Here is a 25289-nt window from a genome sequence, read left to right as displayed (position 1 = left end):
GATTTTTTCAATATGAAATTATTCTGACAGGATTTTTCCTTGTATGAGTTTCAATTTATTTTTGTATTCATAACCCCTTCTTAACCCTTTTGACGGTCCGTCTCATGTTGTGATTTTCACAGATTGTTATTATGATCGAATTCGATTTTTCTAGCATGAAATTTTTGTGACAGGAGTTTTCCTTCTATGAATTTCGATTTATTTTTGTATTCATAACCCCATTTGACCCCCTTCGACGGGCGGTCTCATGTTGTGATTTTCAAAGATTGTTATTATGATCAAATCCGATTTTTCCAGCATGAAATTGTTGTTACAGGATTTTTCCTTCTATGAGTTTCAATTTATTTTTCATTCATAACCCCATTTGACCCCCTTCGTTTTATCTTTTGTCGAGATCATGTCCTGACCTGGTGAACAATTGCTTTTTAGCGTTGATATGATATTGATGATCTCATTCCCTGTCGTGGGTTCCAGTACAATTGTAGAGTTTACTGTTGGATCATTTGAAAGCTTTTGGGGTTGTTCGAACTGGGATTTATTTACAATGGTTTGCATTTTTATTCCTATTCCAACAAAATATTTATTGAACATATTTAATTTTTGTTCATTATCAGGGATTACAGCTTTTTCGGTATTGGTTATAGGTATGCTGGTTAAAGAACATTTACTAGTATTTCGGTTTATAGTCTCATTGATTATTTGTCAAGTTTTTCTGCTATCACCGTTTACGGATACAAATTCATTTTTGTAATATTCATTTTTTCGTTTTTATCAGTTATTGAGTTTATTTCTATATTGTTTGTACTCTCTGTCATGAACTGATGAACGACTATGCAATCTTTTTTTTTTTGAGCATGTCCCTATGTCTTATGGATGTTATTGAAGCTTTTGTTATCCAAGGTTTCATTTTATATTGCTTCTGCTTAACATTTATAGTATGAGATGACATTTCAATATAATTTTGGAAATCATTCAAGAATTTACTATAACTAATTTGAACTCTTCTATTACTAAAAACTCCTTCCCAATCCTCGTTCATCAGAAATGCTTCCAGCTCGGAGAAAATTTATTTTCTTTATTGAATTAATTTTATTTGAAAGCTCTTCCTTTTTTTGTGTGATTGCAATGTAAGTTGGGTAATGATCTGTAATATGTGAATGGAAGATAGTCGGATGGAAGTTTGTATTGTTTGAGAAGCATTGCCCAAATAGTTCAGCCTGTACTAACAATTTCTAGTTTTAGTTCTTTTTTTTTCAGTTTCTCAAGTTATCTAGTTTTAATTTCTATTGTAGATTATGCTTACCTGAATAAAATTTACTTACTCACTATATTATTTTTCAATGATTAATGAATATTTACAATTTTCAACCTGGGTAAATTGTTGATACCAAATTGTTTTTTTTTTCATTTTTCAAAACTAGCTTAAAAAGAACTCAGATTTATTTTTAACAATTATTGCACTGCAATATTTCTGTAAACGTAGAAACAAATTGTTATTAACTGGAAAGTCACGATAAAAATTCTTTGACATCGGATTATTATTCATTCATTTATCTAGTAGATGCCTGAATTTTTTTCAGTTCTGAAATTTAATTTCCAATGGGTTGAAAATAATAGTTATTCATTGGAAGTCCAACGTTAGCGCGATGTGCCGAAACCAGTGTACTCGTTATCGGACTGTAGGACATTGATCCTAGAGTTCTGAGAGGAGATTATTCCGAGAAAACTTCTTCTCTTCTTGAATCTTTCTCCGAATTATGGCAATACCGAATAGTTTTTGAGATATGTGCAAAAAATCGAATCCATTGTTTTTCAGTCAATTTCTCATAACAATCACGATCTTTGTTATTTCCAGTCGAGATATGGTTCCAGACTGAACATGTCAACCCATTTTGTTAAAAATGAAGGAGCTGAATATGAGGTGCAGAGTGCAATATTTGATAAAAATGTTTTTGTTTAAGTTGCTTCAAAGTAAAACATCTAATTATTTATATAGTTTACTAAGCAGGCATTCTGACATACATATGGACAATTTGAGAATTAACTCATTCAACATTCCTTAACACTGTACTTCCAAATTTCAAGGATGTTTTTCTTATATCGTCCCTTCCTATCTGAAAGAAATTTTACCCCTTTTAAATTATAATATTCATCAATTTAGGAAAGAAATAAAATCACAGATGCTTACTGCTCAGTGCTAATTTAAAAGATTCAAAATTCAATGTACGGTAGTACAATGAAATTGTTAAATTGACCAAAATAATATTAATAAAAATAAAAATTACTAGCAACTAGATGATGCATTATTTTTTCTCTTCTCTATCATTGATATGATACTAAATGAGTATGTTTGTAATTATTTTCTTATACTTACTGGCTAACCCCTTTCCTTTTATGTATAAATGTATTTTCATGCATAATAAATGATATATTATCATTATTATCCTTATAACTGTTATGATATCACGAACAATATAAACAACATAATTAAAACAACAATAATATGCTAAATGAAATTATTCAGTAGTTATTTATTAACAGAAGGGGAAAAAGGGATGACTAAATGTGAAAGTCCGCTTTCATTTTCCAGAACATTAGGTGCATACACGTGACAGCACGTTCACTACTGTCATGACCTCCTATCTGTATATTACGATTCAAAATGGTCGCCGTTAAATCTTTCAGCGACCTTCGATATGGAAGACCTTTTGTGTGAGGAAATATATGAGCCGTGTCAACAATGTGTGACAACCAGTTTATTAATAACGCTACCAATAAAGGGAAAGCAGTGTGGACATTGGTACAAAAGTACACAGGGAAAACAGAAAAGAAGAACGTTTCAATTCTAAGAATATTGATAAAGAAGAAAAAGATAAAAAATTAATCTTAAACAAAGTAAATAGCTTCTATATAAATCAATGTTCTGAGTCTATCGTCATGACAACAAATGAACATACAAGTTTACATCCAATAAATATAACCCTATTTCTTGCACCAACAACTGAACATGAAGTAATCTCTACAATAATGTCACTGAAAAATCTAAAATCGGTTGGCTATGACGAAATCCCGGTAAAACTCTTGAAATATGTTGCACGTGAACTATCAACCCCTAGCAATTATTATAAACATGATGCTTAATAAAGGAATATTTCCTGACAAATTAAAAATAGCTCATATAAAAGCAATCTTCAAAAAGGGTGACAAAGATCAAATAAAAAATTACAGACCTATAGCATTATTATCAAATATTAGTAAGATTTTTGAAAGAATCATATATAATCGTCTTATATCCTACCTTGAAACTTTCGAACTATTAAGTGATACACAAAACGGTTTTCGAAGGGTAAATCGACAACAAGAGCAATTTATCAAGCTTTATGTTCAGTCATAAATAGTCAAAACAACAAGAAACATAGCTTAATGATTAACTTAGATCTTTCAAAAGCTTTTGACAATGTCAATCATAAAACATTGCTAAATAAACTTGAGGCTTATGGAATCAGGGGAACCTCAGCTAACTTGATAGAATCATACTTATATAATAGAAAACAGTACGTGGTCGAAAAATGTCACATCACAAATGAGGTTATAAGGTCTGATGAACTAACAATAATTAGAGGGGTACCACAAGGATCAATTCTAGGTCCATTGCTGTACATTCTCTATACCAATGAACTACAAATGGACAACAACCTAAACACTATACAATTTGCTGATGACACAACCGTTATCCTTGAAGAACAAAATGGAGATGACTTGGAAAGAAATGTGTTCAATGCTTTAAGTACCCTGGAAGCTTGGTTTGCACAAAATCACCTAAAGCTGAACCCTAATAAAACACAGGCAATCAAATTCTCACAGTCAGCTGAAAATGATTATACTTTTTCGGATGGTAAATCAACAATAACAACTAGTAAAAGTTCAAAATTCCTGGGAATTGAGCTAGATTTCAGACTAGATTGGAAATCTCATCTGGATACTTTGTCAGAAAATGTTGCAAGGCATTGCTATGCCCTAAGAGTCATCACTAAAACAATAAATGTTCAAGCGTCAATGTCTGTCTATTATGCACAAGTCCACTCAAGACTTAAATACGGCTTAATTTTTTGGGGTGCATCTGTGAACGTTAAAAAAATTTTTTCACTTCAAAAACGTTGCCTTAGAATTATTCATAAATCCAAACAAACTGATAGCTGTAAACCTTTATTCATAGAAAAGAAAGTACTAACCCTATACAGTCAGTATATTCTCGACAGCATAATGTTTATTAAAAGCAATCCAAAGCTTTTTAACGACTTTGATAAAGCACACATCTACCCAACAAGAAATAAAGCAGATTTGGTTACTAATATTCCTAATTTTACTTTTATTCAGAAAAATATACCGTATACTCTAATAAAAATCTATAACAAACTTCCAAATGCACTAAAAAGCCTCTCTAAAACAACACTCAAAAATAAACTTAAAAACTTTCTTCTAAATAGAGCATACTACTCAACTGATGAATATTTTAAAGATACCATCCCTTCAGATTTTACCTGCTAAAATGTCTCACATTTAATTGATTTTAATTGTTAAACGTTTTTAACTGTATATTTATTACACTGACATGTTGTTCTACGCTCATCTGGGCATTTTACTTCATTGTAATTGAACAAATAATAAATAAATAAATAAATAAATATTCTATCGGAAGGTCCACTCCAAACGTGACATCCACTCTCAGTACAACCTTTAGAGCCCTTTTCTTGACCGCAGCATTCATAACTGAGTAGTCCGTTTTCACTGATTTTTTTAGCTTCCCCCAATGATGGCAACATTTTTCTATTGTAATATAGTAATCTGCAGCCACGCGGAATATGTTTTTGCATCTAGAGCACGTTTTGACATAAACCTTGTCACCAAGAGGATGACTCTGTTCTTCCCAACCCGAAGAAACGTTCCCTGGCAGATTTGATTCAGATGGATAACCGAAAGTTACTAGAAAATCTCGAGGAACCAAATAGTTAGGTAGTAATGTCATAAATGTCTCCGCAGGAACGTAAAATGAAATTGAATGGGCAAGAGGTCCAACTTTCTGTTTACTTGAACTTTCTACCAAATATGATGATGGTCTTTGGTGTGTTCGCAATGAAGGACTAGACGGTTTCACAGAGTACTGTTTATGATAGTTGCTGTTGAATATCTGGGAATGTGGAACAAGAACATGTGATTCTGCAGGGTACGGGTAGTTGTACGTTAATTGGTTTGCATCAGCGACAAATGGTCCCATCGGCCTTGGAATATAAACGTCTCTGAAGATTTCCTTTCCGTTAAGAGATTTCTTCAACTCGATCCGTTTAAACATCGTTCTCTGAAAAATAGTAAAATGAATAATCAATATTGAACAAATATCAATGGTAAGACTTATTTTAATAATATTCTGGACAATTAATTTCCAATACACCTCAAAGAGAGTATCAACAGACGTGAATGAAATAATTTAATTTCCCTGAATTCCCATAATAATTTTACGGGTAGTAACAGAAAGGTGAAAATTAAACTTCCATCTACTTACCACTATAAAATCACAAATTTCTTATATTAAATTTGAAAATCCAATCAAAACTCACTCCACTTGAGATTCGACAATTACCACACACTCAATGAGGAATGAATGCATGCCTTTAAATACCAAATCAACTAATTTATTCAGGTAAGATTCCCTATTTTTCAGAGAACGATGTTTAAACGGATCGAATTGAAGAAATCTCTTAACGGAAAGGAAATCTTCAGAGACGTTTATATTCCAAGGCCGATGGGACCATTTGTCGCTGATGCAAACCAATTAACGTACAACTACCCGTACCCTGCAGAATCACATGTTCTTGTTCCACATTCCCAGATATTCAACAGCAACTATCATAAACAGTACTCTGTGAAACCGTCTAGTCCTTCATTGCGAACACACCAAAGACCATCATCATATTTGGTAGAAAGTTCAAGTAAACAGAAAGTTGGACCTCTTGCTCATTCAATTTCATTTTATGTTCCTGCGGAGACATTTATGACATTACTACCTGACTATTTGGTTTCTCGAGATTTTCTAGTAACTTTCGGTTATCCATCTGAATCAAATCTGCCAGGGAACGTTTCTTCGGGTTGGGAAGAACAGAGTCATCCTTTGGTGACAAGGTTTATGTCAAAACGTGCTCTAGATGCAAAAACATATTCCGCGTGGCTGCAGATTACTATATTACAATAGAAAAATGTTGCCATCATTGGGGGAAGCTAAAAAAAATCAGTGAAAACGGACTACTCAGTTATGAATGCTGCGGTCAAAAAGGGCTCTAAAGGTTGTACTGAGAGTGGATGTCACGTTTGGAGTGGACCTTCCGATAGAATAAGTGACGCTGGTTATGTCTCTACGAAGCGAAATCCTATGATGAGTATATACTCGTATAAAGATGCTTGTGTTGTTGATTGTGAAATGTGCTACACAGTTAAAGGCCTCGAATTGACAAAAGTAACCGTTGTCGGTATGGACGGAAGTGTTGTATACGATTCATATGTGAAACCTGACCATGAGATAGTCGACTATAACACACGATTTTCTGGAATTACGGCACAACATATGACAATGGAGAATACTCGAAACATCAGACAGGTACAGAGGGATTTGATGAAGTTCATCCACGAAGGGACGATTCTAGTTGGCCACGCATTGGACAATGACTTGCGGGCCTTGAAGCTAGTTCATCAAAACATTGTTGACACGGCTCATATATTTCCTCACACAAAAGGTGTCCATATCGAAGGTCGCTGAAAGATTTAACGGCGACCATTTTGAATCGTAATATACAGATAGGAGGTCATGACAGTAGTGAACGTGCTGTCACGTGTATGCACCTAATGTTCTGGAAAATGAAAGCGGACTTTCACATTTATTCATCCCTTTTTTTCCCCTTCTGTTAATAAATAACTACTGAATAATTTCATTTAGCATATTATTGTTGTTTTAATTATGTTGTTTATATTGTTCGTGATATCATAACAGTTATAAGGATAATAATGATAATATATCATTTATTATGCATGAAAATACATTTATACATAAAAGGAAAAGGGTTAGCCAGTAAGTATAAGAAAATAATTACAAACATACTCATTTAGTATCATAACAATGATAGAGAAGAGAAAAAATAATGCATCATCTAGTTGCTAGTAATTTTTATTCTTATTAATATTATTTTGGTCAATTTAACAATTTCATTGTACAACCGTACATTGAATTTTAAATCTTTTAAATTAGCACTGAGCAGTAAGCATCTGTGATTTTATTTCTTTCTTAAGTTGATGTATATTATAATTTAAAAGGGGTAAAATTTCTTTCAGATAGGAAGGGACGATATAAGAAAAACATCCTTGAAATTTGGAAGTACAGTAAACTTAGTAAACTATATAAATAATTAGATGTTTTACTTTGAAGCAACTTAAACAAAAACATTTTTATCAAATATTGGACTCTGCACCTCATATTCAGCTCCTTCATTTTTAACAAAAATGGGTTGACATGTTCAGTCTGGAACCATATCTCGACTGGAAATAACAAAGATCGTGATTGTTATGAGAAATTGACTGAAAAACAATGGATTCGATTTTTTGCACATATCTCAAAAACTATTTGGTATTGCCATAATTCGGAAAAAGATTCAAGAAGAGAAGAAGTTTTCTCGGAATAATCTCCTCTCAGAACTCTAGGATCAGTGTCCTACAGTCCGATAACGAGTACACTGGTTTGGGCACATCGCACTAACGTTGGACTTCCAATGAATAACTATTATTTTCAATCCATTGGAAATTGAATTTCAGAACTGAAAAAAATTCAGGCATCTACTAGATAAATGAATGAATAATAATCCGATGTCAAAGAATTTTTATCGTGACTTTCCAGTTAATTAACAATTTGTTTCTACTTTTACAGAAATATTGCAGTGCAATAATTGTTAAAAATAAATCTGAGTTCTTTTTAAGCTAGTTTTGAAAAATGAAAAAAAAAACAATTTGGTATCAACAATTTACCCAGGTTGAAAATTGTAAATATTCATTAATCATTGAAAATAATATAGTGAGTAAGTAAATTTTATTCAGGTAAGCATAATCTACAATATGAATTAAAAATAGATAACTTGAGGAACTAGAAATGAAAAGAACTAAAACTAGAAAATGTTAGTACAGGCTGAACTATTTGGGCAATGCTTCTCAAACAATACAAACTTCCATCCGACTATCTTCCATTCACATATTACAGATCATTACCCAACTTGATGACAGTACTACCAACTGTCGAAAGCGCTCGCAGATAATTATTAGAAGATATAAAGCTTCAAATCCTTTTTGTAGAATTTAATATTGAAATATATATATATATATATATATATATATATATATATATATATATATATATATATATATATATATATATATAATATATATATATATATATATATATATATATATATATGTGTGTGTGTGTGTGTGTTTATGTATATATATAAAAGGATTTGAAGCTTTATATCTTCTATTGATTATCTGCGAGCGCTTTCGACAGTTGGTAGTACTGTCATCTTCTGGCACTCCTCAAAATGAACTGGTCATCTTGTTGTCTGTCTCTTTATACGTTCAGAGCGTCTTAACTCAGGTATTTCAGGTACTTTAGGAAATTTGCCTGTATTTGTTCTGCATGAGGTACTCTTCTTCGTGTTAGATCTTCTCTAAGAATGTGTATGGTTTTGTTTAATATATTGAATGTGATGTCTTGTTGTGTTTTGATTTATGACTGTTGAATTTATGGATGTTCAAGTTTTCCCAAATGTCTATGCGGTTTCCTTTGTTGATTTGTTTTATTAGTTTTATGTTCTCTGGTGGGGAGAAATTATTTGTTTTGTATGGCGTGTGTTGCAAAGTTTGATTTATATACTGTTGGATGTGTGTATGACTTATGGCATACACAACGAAAAAACCAACAACTAACTAAGTTGTTTTAGAGATACTTGCAGAAAACCAAACCCAGGCAATCTTTCCAAGCGGAATTATTTCCAATAGAACTATAAACTGAGATACGGTTCCAGAATATATTTTTTATGTCACGAATAGTTTAAACAAATAATTAAAACAGCAACAATATGCTGAATTGAATTATTCAGCAGTTATTTATTAACAAAAAGGTGAAGAAGGGATGACTAAATGTGAAAGTCCGCTTTCACTTTCCAGAACATTAGCTGCAAGCAAGCGACAGCATCCTCATAACTGTCGTGACCTATTGCTCCTATCTGTATATTACGATTCAAAATGGTCGATACCAAATCCTTCAGCGACCTTCGATATGGAAGACCATTTTTGTGAGGAAATACATGAGCAGTGTCAACAATGTTTTGATGAACTAGCTTCAAGGCCCGCAAGTCATTGTCCAATGCGTGGCCTATTAGAATCGTCCCTTCGTGGATGAACTTCATCAAATCCCTCTGTACCTGTCTGATGTTTTGAGTATTCTTCATTGCCATATGTTGTGCCGTAATTCCAGAAAATCGGGTATTGTAGTCGACTATTTCATGGTCAGGTTTCACATATGAATCGTATACAACACTTCCGTCCATACCGACAACGGTGACTTTTGTCAATTCGAGGCCTTTAACTGTGTAGCACATTTCACAATCAACAGCATAAGCATCTTTATACGAGTATATATTCGTCATAGGATTTCGTTTCGTAGAGACATAACCAGCGTCACTAATTCCATTGAAAGGTCCACTCCAAACGTGAAACTCACTCTCAGAACACCCTTTAGAGCCCTTTTCTTTACTGCAGCAGTCATAACTGAGTAGTCCGTTTTCATTGATTTTATTTAGCTTCCCCCAATGATGGCAACATTTTTCTCGTGTAATATAATAATCTGCAGCTACGTGGAATATTTTTTTGCATCTACAGCATGTTTTGACATAAACCCTCTCGCCAGAAAGGTGACTTTGTTCTTCCCAACTTGTAGCAATGTTCCCTAAAAGAATTGATTCAGATGGATAACCTAAACTTCTTAGACAATCTTGAGGAACCAAATATTTGGGTAGTAATGCCATAAATGTGTCCGCAGGAACGTAAAAGGCAAATGAATGGGCAAGAGGTCCAACTTTCTGTTTCCTTGGCCTTTCTACCAAATATGATGATGGTCTTTGGTGTGACCGCAGTGAAGGACTAGTCGGTTTCACAGAGTACTGTTTATGGTAGCTGCTGTTGAATGTATTCGGGTAGTTGTACGTTAATTGTTTTCCATTAGCGACAAATGGTCCCATCGATCTTGGAATATTAACCTCTTTGAAAATTTTCTTTCCACTAAGAGAGTCTTTCAATTCGATCCGTTTAAACATTGTTCTCTGAAAAATTATAAAAAGGAATATTAATATTGAACATATATCAATGGTGAGAATATTTTTAATAATATTCTGGACAATTGATTTCCAATACACACCAAGTCAAGTCAACAGAAGTGAATAAAATAATTCAATTTCCCCGAATTCCCCCAATTATTCTACGGGTAGTAACAGATAGGTGTAAATCAAACTTCCATCTACTTACCACTGTGAAATCACTGATTGCAGCCAAATTTCTTATATTGAATTTGAAAATCTAATCAAGAATCACTCCACTTGAGATTCGACAATCACCACACACACAATGGCGAATGATTCTGGTGCATGCTTTTAAAAACCAAATCAACTATTTATTCAGGTAAGATGCCCGATCAATTCGTTTACCTGGAGACAGGTAAACGAGGCGGAGAGTATGAGGAGCGCGTGTCCTATGCTCTTCCGAAGAAATGAGATGACGATTGGAAACTCGCGAGTATTTCGGAAACGTATATAAAATGAGTAGAATCGAAAATTTGAAATCTGTTTTGCAGCATTTCACCGAAGAAAAAATTCAGTAACAGAAGAGATTATCGGATCTTTAGTTGCCACCAGCTTGTCTTTCGGGATACAAGTTTGAATACATATCCGATGTCCTAACACTGTTTCTTTCGTATTTGTAATAAATTTGTATCATATCTCTTCTTTCTTCATTCGTTAAATCAATAACAAAATGTCATTGAGTGTAACAAATTGAAAGTTAAATTTAGAAACATCAAAGTCAAAGCCTATTATATGTTAAGAATTCATTTTTTTTCAATATCTCCAATTTTTCGGAAAAGAATTCAAATCAGAAAAAATCCATTGCAGCACCCATAAGAAAAATAAAGTTGATGATGGTGGCCAGAAGACGAAACGTCGGATAGCAACTCTGAAAACACCATTATGTAGCAGAAAAAAAGTGGAAATATGAAAGTGCAATTTATTTTCGAATCCTTCGATTTTGCTGGCGAGGCCAGCAAAAAAATAACCATTTTCCCATATTTTTGTTTTTTTCCGGATATCTCCGGATATACTCGGAATTTCAGAACTATCTCAACGGCATATTGTTACTCAGGTAAATGCCCAACTTTGCCTCAATTTAATCATCTTCGTATCTCTCATAGTTTTCGAGATCTCATTGGTGAGAATCGAATTTGAAACACCCTTTATCTAAAATATAAATACAAATCTAGATAGATGTATAGAGAATCCCGCGGATTTCAAAAAAGTCCACACAGAGCTCAACAGCTTTACCTAAATGTGGCCCAATTTGTCAAATTTTGCTCAATCTATTATTACAATATGCTTACGAAGGAAAGAAAAGTAAGAAATTTGATATTTCTGTCACGGAGGTAGATGGAGCAGGTGAAAAGAAAGATGAAAAATATTCATGACATTTTTTATTTGAGAAATTAAAGAAAATTATAGAAACGGAGAGACGGTAACCAGTTGGGTTGGAATGCACTGTGGTTCGTCAGTAAATAATGAAGAAAAGAGAATTGAAACTTTCTATGTTTTTACCACTTTCATTTGTAACTAACGTTACTGCAGTTTCGTCCTATAAGGACATTTTCAAACTTATACATTAAACTAACTGGTTTATTACATTAGCCCTTATGTACCACCCCTGTAAGTAATAATAGAGGTACTTGGCTTCATTGAGTACTTGAATTTACAATGCGGATGTGCTAATTTGAAAATGGGTGACTAAATTGAATCGATTTGATCATTTTCCAGGTGGCACCCGCAATTTTTATGCTTCTGAATTTCCCAGGATTCTAAATAATTGAGTTTGTAACCCTTCTATGCATAGTGCAAAATTTCCGTATCTTTTAGATTCGGGAACTTGCGGTTGCATGCCAAGGAATGATTTTAAAACGTTGAATAATTTTTTCCTAGTCTGAAGGACCTTTCATGGTCAGCATACCGTTTTTGGAAATTTCGACCACATTATCCCACACAAAAACACTATTACACTCCGGACACTTAAGCTTATAAACTCCAGATTTCTCCAACTTGTCCACCTTATCTTTGGCATTGAAAAGGAAATCAGATAACCTGGCATGTGGTCTGAATGCCACTTCCACATTGATTTTTCTGAAGAAACCCGCAATTATCTCTGTTATTTTTCCAAAATATGTAAGAGTGAATTTACGGCTTTGTTTTCTAACTAACTTCTGCGTTGAAACCATTATTACGACCTATCTCTGTAATTATATCAATTTCCCTAGCTAGATTGTTAGAAGACTAGAAGACAGAGGCAGTGAGAATGCTCTGTGCAACATTGAATTGTAGGCTGTCTGGATGGAAAGAATCGTTTGGGATGGTAATGTCTGTATAGCTAAGTTTTCTGAAAACATTAAACTCAAATTTATTCTGATTGTGTGTAATGGACAGGTCTATGAAATTTATCTGTTTCTGTTTCGAGTGTGAACTGACTGTTGCTATTGAGATTATTCATGAATGTCATGAATTTAGGCTCTGATATGTCTAAAGGTACGTATTCATTTGCAACAAAACAGTCCGAACTAACAAAGCGCGCAGCGCGCGCAGAACAAATTCCCCTAGCGAGTACGTCGCGCCGAACGCGCCAAACATTTGTGGATAAATGTAATTTGCACAAAATTATTCGTTCGCCGGTTTTCAGTTACTAAGGGAGTGTGGAGGATCACGCGCATTTGTGGTTTTTGCGTGAGTTTTTGCTGATTATATTATTTTATTAATTTGATATAAATAATATTTTAAAGTAAATTGATAAGAATTGGAGTAAGGAAAAATGTTTGGAACTGATATATGAGTATAAAAGACAACTAATGTTAATTAGGAAAACTTTTTTTTATTAGTTTTGCAAGAAAGGTATTCTTTATAAAAAGTTTTGTATATACAGAGTATTTCATAAATTTCAAAATCTTTAATAACAGTTAATAATATTTTAAATTAATAGTGACGTATAGATTATTTTTTTGTTATAATGTAATTTTTACCCAATGTATGTAAATATTTTCTTTTTTTTTGTAGCAAGAGAAGAAATATACATATCAAAATGGTATGCTTTCCAACGTATGGGTTTTTTGTTAGATAAGGATAAACCAAGAGAAACAATAGATTCAGTTGAGGTATGTAAATCTAATCACAAGTCATGTTTGAAAATAAAATACTTCAATTTCAAAATTAATTCTTTAACATATATTGAGCAAAGCTATTACGGAGTTCTTTAGCTGTAGATGCCGATTTTCTTGGAATATTTGTAAGAGGCAATAGTGATGTTTCTGAAGGGTTTTTCTGCCTCCAACTGCCAGAGATAAAATTGCCTTGATCGTCTTCTTGGTCAAAACTTCCCAGAGGAGTGTAAATATTATTGGATTGGCGGCTTTTCCTCAGATAATTATGTAAACAGCAAGCCGCCATTACTACTTTTTGTGTTTTTTTCAGGGCTAAGCAATATTGGTTTTCTTAGGACCCTAAATATTGCTGATAAAATTCCAAAAACATTTTCCACTATCCTTCTTGCGCGGCTTAGTCGATAGTTAAATGTTCTTTCAGGAGTTCTTTTTTCATGTATTCCAGAAAAGGGCTTCATAATATGATTCGTTAAAGCAAGTGCCTCATCTGTTAGGAAAACGGCATTGGTTTATTCGAATTGGACAACGGAGAATATTCTGGCAAACCTAGATCATTATTTTCTAATTTTCGGTAAAGCGTTGTATTTTTGTATACTCCTCCATCTGATATCCTTCCTTGGCATCAAATGTCAACAAATATAAAATTGTAGTCGGCATCAACAAGGGCAAGTAAAACTATACTGAATTTAATTATAATTATAAAATTCACTTCCACTGTTAAAAGGGGCCTGTATTGTAACATGCTTGCCATCCATTGACCCGATACAATGAGGAAATTGCCACTTTTCTTCATACTGTCTACTAATCTGTAACCTTTCTTCGGAATTGCTAGGCATCTAAAAATAATTTTTAACGTAAAATCACAATTTTTATTTAGGTAATGTTTGGTCTTTCAACTTCTTTTGACGAGTTCTGCAAGCCATTAAAATAAATGACTCAACTTTGAAAACATCATGTATCGACTAAAGTATAAATCAGACGAATCGTCTTAACAATATCTTGTATTTTAGGAAAATGATAATGCACCACTTTCTGAAAGTGATAGAGGAGATGTATCCACAGAAGTCACCAACTCACAAGAAACCGAAATACAAACTGAAAATACGCCGGTATCTCCAAAATCACGTACATCTGACTTATAAAGTTATGGTTAGAAGATTTTTCCTGCTGGGATTTTCAATTAATTATTGAATTTATATATCCACTTGACCACCTTGAACGACCGATCTCATTTTGTGATTTTGACAGAATTATTGTGACTTTTATGAGTTTCGATTCATTTTTGTATTCATAACCCCACTTGACCCCTTTCGACGGGCGGTCTCACATTGTAATTCTCAAAGATCATTATTATGATCGAATTCGATTTTTCAATATGAAATTATTTTGACAGGATTTTTCCTTGTATGAGTTTCAATTTATTTTTGTATTCATAACCCTTCTTAACCCTTTTGACGGTCCGTCTCATGTTGTAATTTTCACAGATTGTTATTATGATCGAATTCGATTTTTCTAGCATGAAATTTTTGTGACAGGATTTTTCCTTCTATGAATTTCGATTTATTTTTGTATTCATAACTCCATTTGACACCCTTCGACGGGGGGTCTCATGTTGTGATTTTCACAGATTCGTATTATGATCGAATTCGATTTTTCCAGCATGAAATGTTTGTGACAGGATTTTTCCTTTTATGAGTTTCGATTTATTTTTTTCATTTCTCCAGCATGAAATTGTTGTTACAGGATTTTTCCTTCTATGAGTTTCAATTTATTTTTCATTCATAACTCCATTTGACCCCCTTCGTTTTATCTTTTGTCGAGATCATGTCCTGAACTGGTGAACAATTGCTTTTGAGCATTGATATGATATTGATGATCTCATTCATTGTCCTAGGTTCCAGTACAATTGTAGAGTTTACTGTTGGATCATTTGAAAGCTTTTGGGGTTGTTCGAACTGGGATTTATTTACAATGGTTTGTAAATGTTTATTCCTATTCCAACAAAATATTTATTGAACATATTTAATTTTTGTTAATTATCGGGGATTACAGCTTTTTCGGTATTGGGATAGGTATGCTGGTTAAAGAACATTTACTAGTATTTCGGTCTATAATTTCATTGATTATTTGTCAAGTTTTTCTGCTATCACCTTTTACGGATTCAAATTTATTTTTGTAATATTCATTTTTCGTTTTTATCAGCAAGTTATTGAGTTTATTTCTATATTGTTTGTACTCTCTGTCATGTACTGATGAACGACTATGCAATCTTTTTTTTTTGAGCATGTCCCTATGTCTTATGGATGTTATTGAAGCTTTTGTAATCCAAGGTTTCATTTTATATTGCTTCTGCTTAACATTCATAGTATAAGATGACATTTCAATATAATTTTGGAAATCATTGAAGAATTTACTATAACTAATTTGAACTCTTCTATTACTAAAAACTCCTTCCCAATCCTCGTTCATCAGAAATGCTTCCACCTTGGAGAAATTTATTTTCTTCATTGAATTAATTTTATTTGAAAGCTCTTTCTTTTTTTGTGTGATTGCAATGTAAGTTGGGTAATGATCTGTAATATGTGAATGGAAGATAGTCGGATGGAAGTTTGTATTGTTTGAGAAGCATTGCCCAAATAGTTCAGCCTGTACTAACAATTTCTAGTTTTAGTTCTTTTTTTTCAGTTTCTCAAGTTATCTAGTTTTAATTTATATTGTAGATTATGCTTACCTGAATAAAATTTACTTACTATATTATTTTCAATGATTAATGAATATTTACAATTTTCAACGTGGGTAAATTGTTTATACCGAATTGTTTTTTTTTTTCATTTTTCAAAACTAGCTTAAAAAGAACTCAGATTTATTTTTAACAATTATTGCACTGCAATATTTCTGTTAAAGTAGAAACAAATTGTTAATTAACTGGAAAGTCACGATAAGAATTCTTTGACATCGGATTATTATTCATTCATTTATCTAGTAGATGCCTGAATTTTTTTCAGTTCTGAAATTTAATTTCCAATGGGTTGAAAATAATAGTTATTGGAAGTCCATTGGAGTCCATTGGAAGTCCAACGTTAGCGCGATGTGCCCAAACCAGTGTACTCGTTATCGGACTGTAGGACATTGATCCTAGAGTTCTGAGAGGAATTATTCCGAGAAAACTTCTTCTCTTCTTGAATTATTTTCCGAATTTTGGCAATACCGAATAGTTTTTGAGACATGTGCAAAAAATCGAATCCACTGTTATTCAGTCAATTTCTCATAACAATCACAATCTTTGTTATTTCCAGTCGAGATATGGTTCCAGACTGAACATGTCAACCCATTTTTCTTAAAAATGAAAGAGCTGAATATGAGGTGCAGAGTCCAATATTTAATAATAATGTTTTTGTTTAAGTTGCTTCAAAGTAAAACATCTACTTATTTATATAGTTTACTAAGCAGGCATTCTGACATACATATGGACAATTTGAGAATTAACTCATTCAACATTCCTTAACACTGTACTTCCAAATTTCAAGGATGTTTTTCTTATATCGTCCCATCCTATCTGAAAGAAATATTACCCCTTTATAATTATAATATTCATCAATTTAAGAAAGAAAAAAAATCACAAATGCTTACTGCTCAGTGCTAATTTTAAAGATTTGAAAGTCAATGTACGGTAGTACAATGAAATTGTTAAATTGACCAAAATATTATTAATAAAACTAAGAGTAACTAGCAACTAGATGATGTATTATCTTTTTTTCTTCTCTATTATTGTTATGATACTAAATAAGTAAATTTATAATTATTTTCTTATACTTACTGTATAATTTTTGGGAAGGGTGGAAGATAGCCTTTGGCTAACTCCTTTCTTTTATGTATAAATGTATTTTTATGCAAAATAATATTAATAAAAATTACTAGCAACTAGATGATGCATTATTTTTTCTCTTCTCTATCATTGTTATGATACTAAATGAGTATGTTTATAATTATTTTCTTATACTTACTGGCTAACCTTTTTCCTTTTATGTATAAATGTATTTTCATGCATAATAAATGATATATTATCATTATTATCCTTATAACTGTTATGATATCACGAACAATATAAACAACATAATTAAAACAACAATAATATGCTAAATGAAATTATTCAGTAGTTATTTATTAACAGAAAGGGAAAAAAAGGGATGACTAAATGTAAAAGTCCGCTTTCATTTTCCAGAACATTAGGTGCATACACGTGACAGCACGTTCACAACTGTCATGACCTCCTATCTGTATATTACGATTCAAAATGGTCGCCGTTAAATCTTTCAGCGACCTTCGATATGGAAGACCTTTTGTGTGAGGAAATAAATGAGCCGTGTCAACAATGTTTTGATGAACTAGTTTCAAGGCCCGCAAGTCATTGTCCAATGCGTGGCCAATTAGAATCGTCCCTTCGTGGATGAACTTCATCAAATCCCTCTGTACCTGTCTGATGTTTCGAGTATTCTCCATTGTCATATGTTGTGCCGTAATTCCAGAAAATCGTGTGTTATAGTCGACTATCTCATGGTCAGGTTTCACATATGAATCGTATACAACACTTCCGTCCATACCGACAACGGTTACTTTTGTCAATTCGAGGCCTTTAACTGTGTAGCACATTTCACAATCAACAGCACAAGCATCATTATACGAGTATATACTCATCATAGGATTTCGCTTCGTAGAGACATAACCAGCGTCACTTATTCTATCGGAAGGTCCACTCCAAACGTGACATCCACTCTCAGTACAACCTTCAGAGCCCTTTTCTTGACCGCAGCATTCATAACTGAGTAGTCCGTCTTTATTGATTTTTTTGAGCTTCCCCCAATGATGGCAACATTTTTCTCGTGTAATGTAATAATCTGCAGCTACGTGAAATTTTTTTTGCATCTAGAGCACGTTTTGACATAAACCTTCTCACCAGGAGGGTGACTTTGTTCTTCCCATTTCGAAGTAACGTTCCCTAAGAGAATTGATTCAGAAGGATAACCTAAACTTCTTAGACAATCTTGAGGAACCAAATATTTGGGTAGTAAAGCCATAAATGTCTCCGCAGAAACGTCAAAGGCAATTGAATAGGCAAGAGGACCAACTGTCCGTTTTCTTGGCCTGTCTACCAAATATGATGATGGTCTTTGGTTTGTTCGCTGTGAAGGACTAGTCGGTTTCACAGAGTACTGTTTATGATAGTTGCTGTTGAATATCTGGGAATGTGGAACAAGAACATGTGGTTCTGCAGGGTACGGGTAGTTGTACGTTAATTGGTTTGCATCAGCGACAAATGGTCCCATCGGCCTTGGAATATAAACGTCTCTGAAGATTTCCTTTCCGTTAAGAGATTTCTTCAATTCGATCCGTTTAAACATCGTTCTCTGAAAAATAGTAAAATGAATAATCAATATTGAAGAAATATCAATGGTAAGACTTATTTTAATAATATTCTGGACAATTAATTTCCAATACACCTCAAAGAGAGTATCAACAGACGTGAATGAAATAATTTAATTTCCCTGAATTCCCACAATTATTTTACGGGTAGTAACAAAAAGGTGAAAATTAAACTTCCATCTACTTACCACTATAAAATCACAAATTTCTTATATTAAATTTGAAAATCCAATCAAAACTCACTCCACTTGAGATTCGACAATTACCACCACTCAATGAGGAATGAATCTGGTGCATGCCTTTAAATACCAAATCAACTAATTTATTCAGGTAAGATTCCCGATCACTTCGTTTACCTGTGAGACAGGTAAACGTGGCGCAGAGCATGAGGACCGCGTGTCCTATGCTCTTTCTTTTCGAATAAATGAGATGATGATTGAAAACTCGCAAGTATTTCGGAAACATATATAAAATGAGTCGATTGTAGGCTATGCGAAAACATTTTCGCATAGCCTACAATCATAAAAAGGCGGGTCTGTAGTGACATTGAAAAATTATTATTTTTAATGAACAATGAAGATTTATAATTTTCTAATCTGGTTGATTGTTGATATCAAATCGATTTTTTTTCCAACGGTAATCTATTTTGGGACTCACAACTAAAAAAGCTCAGATTTCTTATTTAACAATTATTGCACTTTCAAATCTTTCTGTTAAAGTAGAAACAAATTGTTAATAAACTGATGCATAAATAACTGGAAAGTCACGATAAAAATTCTTGACATTGAATTTTTATTCATTCATCTATCTAGTAGGTGCCTGAATTTTTTCAATTCAGAATTTCGATTTTCAACTACATGTAGAATATAAAAATTATAAAAACTATCTCAACAATTTAATAAATGAATCACTATATAAATAAGATTCACGACGCCCAACGGAATTATGGAAAGCAAATTGAATTTTTATTTTCTATTTTTCCAACGGTAACTATTATGACACTTTTCAAAAATAGCCACAAATAAAAAAACTCAGATACGTTTGTAACATTTATTGCACTTGCAATGTTTCTGTTTATGTAATAACAAATTGTTAATTAAATAATGCATAAATAGCTGGAAAGCCCCGATAAATATTTTTTGACATCAGATTATTATTCAGTCATTTATCTAGTAGGTGCTTGAATTTTTTTCAGTTCTGAATTTTGATTTACAATAAGTTGAAAATAATAATTATACATTGGAAGTCCAACGTTGGCGCGATTTGCACAAACCGGTGTACTCGTTATCAGACTGTAGGACATCGGTCCTAGAGTTCTAAGAGGAGTTTATTCCGAGTTTATTCCTCTTCTTGTCCTTTTTCCGAATTATGAAAATACCGAATTGTCTTTGAGATATGTGCAAAAAACCAAACCCTTTGTTTTTCAGTCAATTGCTCATAACTCTCGCAATCTTTGTTATTTTCAGTCGAGATATAGTCCCAGATTATATTTGTATAATATCACAAATACAAATAATATAAACAAAATAATCAAAATAATAACAATTACTGAATGAAATTATTCAATATTTTTTTATTATCAGAAATATTGTTCCTAACCCAACCCAATACTCCTACTCAAAAAAATATCAAATTGAAATTATTCTTAAGTCCTAATGTAAACCAATGGCCATTCTTATTTCTGCAAACTTTGGTCCTGGTAAAGGTTTGGTGAAGGCATCAGCTTGTTCACCTGTCGGAATGTATTATAGTATGATTGTATTTTGCTCAATCTGTTCTCTCGAGAAGTGATATTTGATATCAATATGCTTTGTTCCTTTATGATCAGTCAGGTTGTTAGCGAAGCATATGTAACCGTTACAATCCTCAAATGTACTACTTCGAAGTGATTCTAACCAGATAGCTTCTCTTACTACTTCAGTTGATGAAACGGCAACTATAACTTTCATTTTTGCCCCAATCAGAATCTACATAGCCAACAATCAGACTGACATAATCGCATTTAAAATATGTTAATTTAATTTCAATTGTACCTTTTATGTATCTCAATACTCTTTTCAGACAACTTTTCGTCAGTCAGGAAATTCTTACTCTACCTTGTTTATTCCTTTTAGAAACAGTTTGCCTAATTCACAATAAATACTCCAACTCAGCAGTAAATAATGACAGACTTTACCACATGAGAGGATTGTTAATAAACGTAAAATGAAATCAAAACTGAAAAAATAAGTGAATCTAAATGATAACAAACTGAAAACCGTATACGAACTCGAATAATGACAAGAAGTACAATATACAATAAATAACCATACTCTTCCTCACAATGAATTCCACTTCGTTTGTTTTCCCTTCTTTTTACTCACCAATCAGTATGTAAATAAAAAATGCAATACAGGTTGATGACTACAACACAAGCATTGCAGTTTGCCAAATGATTGGCTACTTTTTCTGTAGCTCTTTTATTACAGGTTAAAAAATAATGCTTAACTTCTTAAGTAATCATAACATACTATGCAAATCTCAATATGGATTCCAAAGCCATAAAAGCACAGGCAATGCAATTTTCTTTTTTCTGGAAGATGTATATATTGGTTTGAATAATGAAAAATCTCTTGGGGCAGTATTCTGTGATTTCTGAAAAGCGTTCGACTGCGTGAACCATGAAACACTATTATTTAAACTTCAGTGCTATGGCTTTAGAGGCTTGTCATATAACTGGCTTTACAGTTATCCAACAGGCAGGAAGCAGTTATTAAAACTCCAAGGAAATATATCGCATATTGAGAATAATTCATCAGGTATACCACAAGGTTCGGTTCTGGGTCCTATCATTTTTCTGCTTTATCTGATCTGGTAATCAATGATATTAAAGGAAAGTTCACAATTTTTGTGGATGACACCACGATCCTTTGGCGTAGGACAATTGAAGATAATCTCAGAGACATCATAACTCTGGATATCTATAGGGTTAAACAGTGGTGCGATTCAAATTTCATATGTTTCAACACAAATAAAACGAACACCTAGTAGGTGCCTGAATCTTTTCAATTCCGAATTTTGATTTTCAATAAGACGAAACAATATTTATTCATTAAAAGTCCAACGTTGGCGTGAATGGCACCAACCGGAGTACCCGTGTTCGGACGTATCTTCAACTCTCTTCGAAAATTATAAATATTGGTCCTACAGTTCCGAGAAGTATGACTTTATTCCGAGGAAACTTCTCTTCTTCTTGAAACTTTCTCCGAATTATGAAAATAGCGAATAATTTTGGAGATATCTGCAAAAAACCAAACTCATTGTTTTTCATTCAAGTGCTCACAACTCTCGAAATCTTTGCAAGTGGCATTATTTCCAATGGAACTATCCAGACTGAGATATGGTTCCAAAATATATTTGTTATAATATCACGAATAGTATAAACAACATAATTGAACCAACAACAATATGCTGAATTAAATTATTCAGCACTTATTTATTAACAAAAGGGTGAAGAAGGGATGACTAAATGTGAAAGTCCGCTTTCACTTTCCAGAACATTAGCTGCAAGCAAGCGACAGCATCCTCATAACTGTCGTGACCTATTGCTCCTATCTGTATATTACGATTCAAAATGGTCGATACCAAATCCTTCAGCGACCTTCGATATGGAAGACCATTTTTGTGAGGAAATACATGAGCAGTGTCAACAATGTTTTGATGAACTAGCTTCAAGGCCCGCAAGTCATTGTCCAATGCGTGGCCAATTAGAATCGTCCCTTCGTGGATGAACTTCATCAAATCCCTCTGTACCTGTCTGATGTTTTGAGTATTCTTCATTGCCATATGTTGTGCCGTAATTCCAGAAAATCGGGTATTGTAGTCGACTATTTCATGGTCAGGTTTCACATATGAATCGTATACAACACTTCCGTCCATACCGACAACGGTTACTTTTGTCAATTCGAGGCCTTTGACTGTGTAGCACATTTCACAATCAACAGCATAAGCATCTTTATACGAGTATATATTCATCATAGGATTTCGTTTCGTAGAGACATAACCAGCGTCACTAATTTCATTGGAAGGTCCACTCCAAACGTGAAACCCACTCTCAGTACACCCTTTAGAGCCCTTTTCTTTACTGCAGCATTCATAACTGAGTAGTCCGTTTTTATTTATTTTTTTGAGCTTCCCCCAATGATGGCAACATTTTTCTCGTGTAATGTAATAATCTGCAGCTACGTGGAATATTTTTTTGCATCTAGAGCACGTTTTGACATAAACCTTCTCACCAGGAGGGTGACTTTGTTCTTCCCATTTCGAAGTAACGTTCCCTAGGAGAATTGATTCAGAAGGATAACCTAAACTTCTTAGACAATCTTGAGGAACCAAATATTTGGGTAGTAAAGCCATAAATGTCTCCGCAGAAACATCAAAGGCAATTGAATAGGCAAGAGGTCCAACTGTCCGTTTTCTTGGCCTGTCTACCAAATATGATGATGGTTTTTGGTTTGTTCGCATTGAAGGACTAGTCGGTTTCACAGAGTACTGTTTATGGTAGTTGCTGTTGGAGGTTTGGAAATGTGGAACAAAAACTTGCGATTCTGCAGGGTACGGGTAATTGTACGTTAATTGGTTTGCATCAGCGACAAATGGTCTCATTGTTCTTGGAATATAAACCTCTCTGAAGATTTCCTTTCCGCTAAGAGAGTCCTTCAATTCGATCCGGTTAAACATTGTTCTCTGAAAAATGGTAAAAAGAATCATTAATATTGAACATCAATTTCAATTTCCCTGAATTCACCCAATTATTTTACGGGTAGTAACCGATAGGTGAAAATCAAACTTCCATCTACTTACCTCTTAACACAAAAAAAATCACTGATTGCAGCCAAATGTCTTATATTAAATTTGAAAATCTAATAAAAAATCACTACACTTGAGATTCGACAATTTCCACACACTCAATGAGGAATGAATCTGGTGCATGCCTTTAAATACCAAATAAACTGATTTATTCAGGTAAGATGGCCGTTCAATTCGTTTACCTGTGAGACAGGTAAACTATATTCTGCTCTATCTTTTCGAAGAAATGAGATGATGATTGGAAACTCGTGAGTATTTTACCAAAGAAAAAATTCAGAAGAGATTATCTGAGAACAATGTTTAAACGGATCGAATTGAAAGACTCTCTTAGTGGAAAGAAAATCTTCAAAGAGGTTAATATTCCAAGGTCTATGGGACCATTTGTCGCTAATGGAAAACAATTAACTTACAACTATCCGAATACATTCAATAGCAGCTACCATAAACAGTACTCTGTGAAACCGACTAGTCCTTTACTGCGGTCACACCAAAGACCATCATCATATTTGGTAGAAAGGCCAAGGAAACAGAAAGTTGGACCTCTTGCCCATTCATTTGCCTTTTACGTTCCTGCGGAGATGTTTATGGCATTACTACCCAAATATTTGGTTCCTCAAGATTGTCTAAGGAGTTTAGGTTATCCATCAGAATCAATTCTCTTAGGAACGTTGCTACAAGTTGGGAAGAACAAAGTCACCCTTCTGGCGAGAGGGTTTATGTCAAAACATGCTGTAGATGCAAAACAGTATTCCACGTAGCTGCAGATTATTATATTACACGAGAAAAATGTTGCCATCATTGGGGGAAGCTAAGGAAAATCAATGAAAACGGATTACTCAGTTATGAATGCTGCAGTAAAGAAAAGGGCTCAAAAGGGTGTTCTGAGAGTGGGTTTCACGTTTGGAGTGGACCTTCCAATGGAATAAGTGACGCTGGTTATGTCTCTACGAAACGAAATTCTATGACGAATATATACTCCTATAAAGATGCTTATGCTGTTGATTGTGAACTGTGCTACACAGTTAAAGGACTCGAATTGACCAAAGTCACCGTTGTCGGTATGGACGGAAGTATTGTATACGATTCATATGTGAAACCTGACCATGAAATCGTCGACTATAACACCAGATTTTCTGGAATTACGGCTCAACATATGGCAATGAAGAATACTCGAAACATCAGACAGGTACAGAGGGATTTGATGAAGTTCATCCACGAAGGGACGATTCTAATTGGCCACGCATTGGACAATGACTTGCGGGCCTTGAAGCTAGTTCATCAAAACATTGTTGACACTGCTCATGTATTTCCTCACAAAAATGGTCTTCCATATCGAAGGTCGCTGAAGGATTTGGTATCGACCATTTTGAATCGTAATATACAGACAGGAGCAGTAGGTCACGACAGTTATGAGGATGCTGTCGCTTGCATGCAGCTAATGATCTGGAAAGTGAAAGCGGACTTTCGCATTTAG

At 33.6% G+C, this 25289-nt stretch overlaps 3 protein-coding genes across 3 annotated transcripts; 2 read left to right on the top strand and 1 right to left on the bottom strand.

The window, feature by feature from the left end:
- Positions 1 to 6307: 6307 nt before the first annotated feature.
- On the top strand, positions 6308 to 6808 carry LOC141481514 (putative exonuclease GOR). The gene has a single exon (XM_074173136.1). The coding sequence runs from the start codon at positions 6308 to 6310 to the stop codon at positions 6806 to 6808; it is 501 nt and encodes a 166-aa protein (XP_074029237.1).
- A 1944-nt stretch (positions 6809 to 8752) lies between these two features.
- LOC141481495 (putative exonuclease GOR) lies at positions 8753 to 10834 on the bottom strand. The gene has a single exon (XM_074173125.1). It carries the CDS (start codon positions 10401 to 10403, stop codon positions 9225 to 9227), a length of 1179 nt encoding a protein of 392 aa, XP_074029226.1. The 5' UTR covers positions 10404 to 10834; the 3' UTR covers positions 8753 to 9224.
- Positions 10835 to 24776: 13942 nt separating this feature from the next.
- Positions 24777 to 25289, top strand: LOC141481513 (putative exonuclease GOR). The gene has a single exon (XM_074173135.1). The coding sequence runs from the start codon at positions 24777 to 24779 to the stop codon at positions 25287 to 25289; it is 513 nt and encodes a 170-aa protein (XP_074029236.1).

Source organism: Leptinotarsa decemlineata, unplaced genomic scaffold, assembly GCF_025532065.1.
Source record: "Leptinotarsa decemlineata unplaced genomic scaffold, Ldec_3_MD MMD2_tig00000199_RagTag_RagTag, whole genome shotgun sequence".
In the NCBI taxonomy this organism is placed as follows: domain Eukaryota; kingdom Metazoa; phylum Arthropoda; class Insecta; order Coleoptera; family Chrysomelidae; genus Leptinotarsa; species Leptinotarsa decemlineata.
This window is presented reverse-complemented; position numbering and strand designations above follow the sequence as displayed.